This window comes from Aythya marila (assembly GCF_965140915.1).
Source record: "Aythya marila genome assembly, chromosome: 1".
Classification (NCBI taxonomy): Eukaryota; Metazoa; Chordata; class Aves; order Anseriformes; family Anatidae; genus Aythya; species Aythya marila.
In genome coordinates, this window is record NC_139042.1 from 127834489 (window position 1) to 127841615 (window position 7127).

Consider the following 7127-nt stretch of genomic DNA (forward strand, 5'->3'; position numbering starts at 1 on the left):
CCTTGTTCATGTCCACAGAGCCAAACACTTGATAAACAATCCACCTCAAATATAAAGGTAAACAGTTGAACTCCTTGCTGGGGTAGTCTCTGGCCCACATTAACTTTCTTAACTGCTCTCAGGAAATTATGGATGGTTTTAGTAGTTCCAGGCTAATACCATGCTAGGGAACAGGCTAAACAACATTGCTGGCCATGAAATTTGCTGTTATGAACACCATTTTAAGGTCTGCATTATAGTGTTTCTAGAAGTAGGTTGTTATTCTTCTGGTCACTCAGTTCTTCTAGTGAGTCAGGCAGTCAGCCACCATCTGTAGTGCTTACTGGGCAGGGTTCAGTTCCAGCAGGATTTTTGCAAAATGGATATGAAAATTATAAAATAAGTGAAAATATATAAATAAGTGAAGAAACTGGTAGGGTCAGAGGGAAGAGATACTTCATAACCAGGAAAAGTACACAAATGTGGGAAAAGATGACATTCAGGGAAGTCAGGGAGTCAGGGAAGCAGAAGATAGGGGTAGCACAGAAGCCATGGAAGAGAAAACCAGAAGGTTCAGGAGAAGAAGGAATGACTGGGAAACACAGAAAGAAAAGAAATGGAGAAGTTCTGCATATGCGAGACACAAATCTAGATACCCATTTAGGATATCTCAGTTTTGGAGAACTTACCTTGAGGAGCTCTGAATTTGTCTTTGCTGAGAAAATGCTATGTACCCATAATTCTGTGGCAGCTACAGTGCTGAGGACTTCAAATCCACTGAAAGGGATCCAAAGGGATTTCAGAGGGTTGCCCAAAATGCTGAACCATGTTCAGGGGTGTGTAAGACATCCAAGCAAACAATTTACTTGTTGAAGCTGTACTGCTGTGCCACAGAGCCAGTCTCCAGGCAGCAATGCCCTTCCAGCTTCTCGACTGTGATGAGGGCTCAGAATCAGGTGTCTTGCTATGCTAGAACCAGCAGCAATTTTTATTTTTCTCATGGATTTATGGAGATCTTTTTGTGCACTTTGGGATCACTGATTGATACATCCCGGGGGGGTTGCAATCATCCTTAACTCTTGAACTGTAGCAACCTATCATAGCTGAGCTAGGAGGGGTGAACATGGCCACCACCTCAGAGACATGTTTAGTGGCACCTTTAGCTGGCACTGATCTTGAGGTTTTGGCCCCAGACCTAGCAGCCAAATCATCCTTTGGAGTGTGTTATGGTATTGCTGTGTCGCATTCTGGAGTACTGTTGTGGGGTTTGCATCATGTCCTCCTCCTTGACATCGCTGGATCTCTCTTGCTGTACTTCTTCAGCAAATTGTATACCACTGCAAGATGCTGGCCCAGCAAGATCCCTCACGGAGGCTGAACAGTGGCAGCCGGCATAGGATCTTAATATAGAAGTGAGGGGTGTGGCTGCACAGGCTGTGTGGTGCTGATCAGTTCGGGAACAGGCTGTGTGCTAAAAAGAGTTTAGTTGCATGTTGCAAAGGCTTATGGGGCTGATACTGAGTCTGAGGGGCAGCCTAAGTTCTCAGAAGGAAGGGAATAGAGGGACTTCCTAAGGGCTTCCAGGAGCGAGTGCAGACAGGCTGGGTGCCTGCTCTAAGATGGACTGTGGTAGCAGCTGAGTAGACATGGCTGGACGGGACTGCAGCTCATGTGGAGGCACCTGAGCTATCTGCAACACCACTAGCTCAAGGTAGTGTGAAGACCAGAGCTGTGGCAGCATGAGATGTCTGCCTGGGCTGGCAAATTGTCCTGCAAACCATTGCAGAGCTCCACACTCTCTCTCCCGTGCTGCTTGAAGCTCTCTGGTTTAAACCTAGTATGTGGTGAGCTGAATCACAGCAGTGATTGCAATCTAGGCATGCCTTGTATCCTCTTATAAACCTCAGGATTTTTTTCCATCCCTCCCAAAAGCTGTTTAAAAAAACAATAGCTAACCACGTGAATGAATAAATCATAATAATTATTCAAATAATCCTATGAATGAATTATTCATTGTAATAATTGAAAAGGAATCCCAGCAAGAAGCATTTTACTATTATAAAGGTAAATATTGATTCATTTTTTTTAGAAAGTATATTCTCCATCAAAGTATTTTTCATCTGCTTGCTATACCCTAATTGTGTATAATATGAAAGAAAAATATGCTTCCTTGTGTGTCAGCCATTTTCATATAAATGAAAAAATATGCTTCCTTTTGCAACAGCCATCTTCAATGCTATTCAGAGGGAAAGGAAAAAGGATTAAGCAATGTTTAGATTATATTCACCTCCTTCTTGAGGACAGAGCCAAACAAGACACCTTCAGCTGGTCAAAATGTCCAAAGCCTGAAGTAACTGAATATTACCAGCTAGTTATAGAGGATTTGGGAGGAGGGGTAAAAAGGGAAATATTTTGCTTCTAGTCCTGTGCTGCTAAGATAGTGTAGGCTAAGCATATGGCTTGCAGCCAGCAAAGGCATCAGATACTATGATGAGAAAAGCCTCATTAATAATATTTAGCACTGACAAAAGGCTTTCAAGGGAAAGACAGACTTTTTGTTCTGGGAATGATGGATGCAGCCTTACCTGTTAGCCCTATTTTCAGAAGGACAAAGAGGACTGTCATAAGTTTCTTTATGCTTTCAGATCCCACACATGACATGGATGGAGCAACAGGTTTCTGAAGGCAAAAGGACTGGAAGTCTAATTGCCTACAAAATGTAGTGTTGTCTCCCAGGGAGATTGGGTAATGTGTGGTGGTAAACAAACAAAGAGCAAGCTCAACTGTTTGATACCTGGAGAAGGGACAAATCCTACGCACTCCAAATCAGAAAGTGTATTTACCTGTGTTTTTCCCCAGCTGCAGTTCAGTGTGTGACAGGTTGCCTCTATCTGTGAGCAGCCAGATGCCACTGCCGTGCTTGCATCCTGGCAGTGGCATTTATAAACGGAGGTCTACGAGCCACAGGCACGGAGCGCCTCGCTCAAGGTCAGCTGGAGAGCCCGCAGCGGGAGCAGGCACAGCACCGAGGGCTCCTGGCTCCAGCATCGGGGTCGGAGCTAGCGGTGTCCAGCCCTCGTCGGGGGTCTGCCTGCAGGGGCAGGGGCAGGTTTTGACGGTGGACGGGTGGGGAGGAAGAAGAGCCGGGGGGTGCCACCGCTTAGGCGAGCTGCTGCAAAGCGCCCGGCCGGGGAGCAGCCCCCTGCAGCTGGTTACACGCGGGGGGACCCCAGGGCCGCCCCCCTTCCCTCCCCCCCGGGCTGGGGCTGCAGCATGTCTCCGTACCTAGGCGTGTGGGTGCCGGCGTACGTGTCCCTGGGTGCCTCTGTCTGTCCCCGCGTGTCCGTCTGTCCCTCCATCGCCGTGTAACCGGCGGGGTCTGTGTGTGTATGTGCGCGCCTGCGTGTGCGCGCAGCGGGGAGGGCAGAGCCGGGCGTGCCGTGCAGCAGAGCACGCCGTGCCCGTGGCCGTGACCGGGACCGTGACCGTGGCCGGGACCGTGGCCGGGACCGGAGAAGGAGCTGCGGCGCTCCGGCAGCCCCGCGGAGCCGCCGTGCGAGCGCGCCGAGGCGCAACAGGCGGGGCGGCTCCTCCCGGGCGGTGAAGGGGAGGCGGTGGGGAGCGGGCACGGGCACGGGCACGAGCACGAGCACGGGCACGGGCACGGGCACGGGCACGGGCACGGGCACGGGCACGGGCAGGGAGCGGGCGGCATGCGGGCGGAGGAGCCGCTGGCGCTGGCGGCCCCGCGGGCGGGCGGCGGCGAGGCGGAGGCGGCGGGCGAGGAGCGGAGCGGCGGCGGCTGCTGCAGCAGCGAGCGGCTGGTGATCAACATCTCCGGGCTGCGCTTCGAGACCCAGCTGCGGACCCTCTCCATCTTCCCCGACACACTGCTGGGGGACCCCAGCCGCAGGGTGCGCTACTTCGACCCGCTCCGCAACGAGTACTTCTTCGACCGCAACCGGCCCAGCTTCGATGCTATCCTCTACTACTACCAGTCCGGGGGAAGGCTCCGGAGGCCGGTCCACGTACCCCTCGACATCTTCCTGGAGGAGATCCGCTTTTACCAGCTGGGCCAGGAGGCCATCGAGACCTTCCGGGAGGACGAGGGCTTCATTCAGGAGGAGGAGAAGCCCCTGCCCCAGCACCACTTCCAGCGCCAGGTCTGGCTGCTCTTTGAGTACCCTGAGAGCTCTGGGCCAGCCCGGGCCATCGCCATCGTCTCTGTGCTGGTGATCCTCATTTCCATCGTCATCTTCTGCCTGGAGACCCTGCCTGAGTTCCGCCAGGAGCCCAAGGGCTCCCAGCCTGGCTTCGGGGAGGCAGCAGTACCTGGGGACGACACGCTGCTGCTGCCACCACCGCCGCCACCGAGTGGGACGCCACAACCCCTGCGACCTGCCACCGGTGCGGGCCCTTTCTTCACTGACCCCTTCTTCCTCATCGAGACCCTGTGCATCATCTGGTTTTCCTTTGAGCTCCTCGTGCGCTTCTTTGCCTGCCCCAGCAAGCCCGAGTTCTCCCGTAACATCATGAACATCATAGACATCGTGGCCATCATCCCCTACTTCATCACCCTGGGCACGGAGCTGGCCCAGCAGCAGCAGCAGAAGCAGCAGCCTGGGAGTAGCAGCAACAATGGGGGCCAGCAGCAAGCCATGTCCTTGGCCATCCTCAGAGTCATCCGCCTGGTCAGAGTCTTTAGGATCTTCAAGCTCTCCAGGCACTCCAAGGGGCTGCAGATCCTGGGGAAGACTCTCCAGGCCAGCATGAGGGAGCTGGGCCTCCTCATCTTCTTCCTCTTCATTGGGGTGATCCTCTTCTCCAGTGCTGTCTACTTTGCAGAGACCGATGACCCCGATTCCCTGTTCACCAGCATTCCTGATGCTTTTTGGTGGGCAGTGGTGTCCATGACCACTGTGGGCTATGGGGACATGTATCCTATGACAATTGGTGGCAAGATTGTGGGCTCCTTGTGTGCCATTGCTGGTGTGCTCACCATTGCCCTGCCTGTCCCTGTCATCGTGTCCAACTTCAACTACTTCTACCACCGAGAGACTGATCATGAAGAGCAGTGCCAGTATACCCATGTCACCTGTGGCCAGCAGCAGTCACCCTTCTCTGAGCCCAAGAAGGGGGACAGTAATCAGTCTCTCAGCAAATCTGAATTCCTGGAAGCAGAAGACCTGGAGTCCATGAAATATTCCAACTTCATTCCCCCCAACAACCAGGGTTTTAAAGAGAAGAAAATGCTGACAGAGGTGTGATCGGTTTTGTTGTCATGGGTCCAGACAGAGCTGCAAGCTGCTGCACAGCCGTCTTCCCACTAGCAGCTGGATCTATTCAGCATTTACATACCAGACTGTGAATTGTGATACCGTAAACAGAGTGATTGTGATAATGGGCTCTTCTCTGCTGATTTGCTGTTTCTCATTACTGTGTGCAGTCAGAAATGTTCTTGCTTTATTCTGTGGAGTGCTAGCTGTCATCCCCACTCCCTCATGAATGTCTTTTCCTTTTTTTTTTTGGAGACCGCTGTAATCCAATATTAGCTCTGAAGCCTAACCTTTCTACTCTGCTAGCAAAGAAACCCTTGCCACAACTTCAGCTGAAGGATTCAACAGGGAGTAAATAGTTAAAGGGGCTACAAACATCTGGCTCAAGCTGTGCCCTTCGTTCCTGTGCCAGTGCAGTGCCCTTGGCTGTGGGATCAGTCACGCCTGCCATGCCATTGCCTTTGAATAATGGAAATGCTGTAGCCAGCATCACAGTGAGTTCTGTAGCTGTAAGGAAAAAGTCAACAAACAGATGCCTTTCTTCTTTGCAACACTTGGCATGCTGAAGACCCTCTTGGTTTATGTTTCGAAAAAGGTGCATAGATCTAAAAGCTCTTTGCCACTCCTGACCATATACCAATTATCAAAAATGGGCATAAAGAAATCAACAGGCTTGTTGAAGTATCTCTGTGTTGTGAGCTTATTTCAGCCTTATTTGTTCCAGTGCCCTGATGTTAATTGGCTTTTATAGTACCAAGTTAATCTTCATAGTGCTAAGTGTCTTTCGATGCTAGGCACATTTGAGAAAATTCATTTGTTATCTCCGCAGTTTATCTCCACAAAATAGTGTTTAATGAGATGTACTTTATGCTTCAGATATCCAGTTCTGTATTCAGGCATGTGAAAGCAATTGACATCGCTGCATTTTTATTGAAGTGTTTCTATAGCTGAGGGAAGTTTGTATGTTGGTATTTTGTTGGCATTGCTGAAAACCCCAACCACCTGTGCTATCTGAAGATTGCACTGATATAGTGGGTCACAGTCATAAATTACTGCAGGGTAAGTGTGTCAACATTAGAGATTTAGACTGGCACTGATGCAAGCTTGCCCAAGCCATCTGCACAATCTCAGTACCCCAGATCTTTCAAATGAGAGGAAAAAGAGCTAACCTTGAAGAAATATTTTTGCTTTTTTTTTTTACTGATTCAGCCAGTTCTATATATTTTTTAAACAAAAGACAGAGAAATGTCTTTTGCATGCACTAGGTTTTATGAGAGCAACTTATAGTAAGTAGCATTGCAAAATGCATACCTTGGCCCACAGTGCTGGGCTTGTCAAGGGACCAGAGATTTGCATCTTAAGATGCATGTTTTGCTTCCCAAGTAATTTCTTTTTCTTTCTTTCTCTCTCTCTCTCTCTCTCTCTTTCTTTCTTTCTTTCTTTCTTTCTTTCTTTCTTTCTTTCTTTCTTCCTTCCTTCCTTCCTTCCTTCCTTCCTTCCTTCCTTCCTTCCTTCCTTTCTTTCCTTTCCTTCCTTCCTTCCTTCCTTCCTTCCTTCCTTCCTTCCTTCCTTCCTTCCTTCCTTCCTTCCTTCCTTCCTTCCTTCCTTCCTTCCTTCCTTCCTTCCTTCTTTCCTTCCTTCCTTCCTTCCTTCCTTTCCTTTCTTTCCTTCCTTCCTTCCTTCCTTCCTTCCTTCCTTCCTTCCTTCCTTCCTTCCTTCCTTCCGTCCGTCCGTCCGTCTTTCGGTCTTTTGGTCTTTCTTTCTTTCTCTTTCTGTCTTTCTTTTTATTTAATCAGCTGTGTCTTATACCCAACTTTAAAATGTTTCAAATGCTGCCAGTGCGTGAGAAGGGGAAATGGATGCTTTTAGATT

The 7127-nt window shown here is 49.9% G+C and overlaps 1 protein-coding gene across 1 annotated transcript; it reads left to right on the plus strand.

Moving 5' to 3' along the window:
• Window positions 1-3692: 3692 nt before the first annotated feature.
• KCNA6 (potassium voltage-gated channel subfamily A member 6) lies at window positions 3693-5526 on the plus strand (the record flags this gene model as incomplete). The annotated part of the gene is made up of 1 exon (XM_082765134.1): window positions 3693-5526. One exon carries the CDS (start codon window positions 3693-3695, stop codon window positions 5244-5246), a length of 1554 nt encoding a protein of 517 aa, XP_082621260.1. The 3' UTR covers window positions 5247-5526.
• Window positions 5527-7127: the final 1601 nt, after the last annotated feature.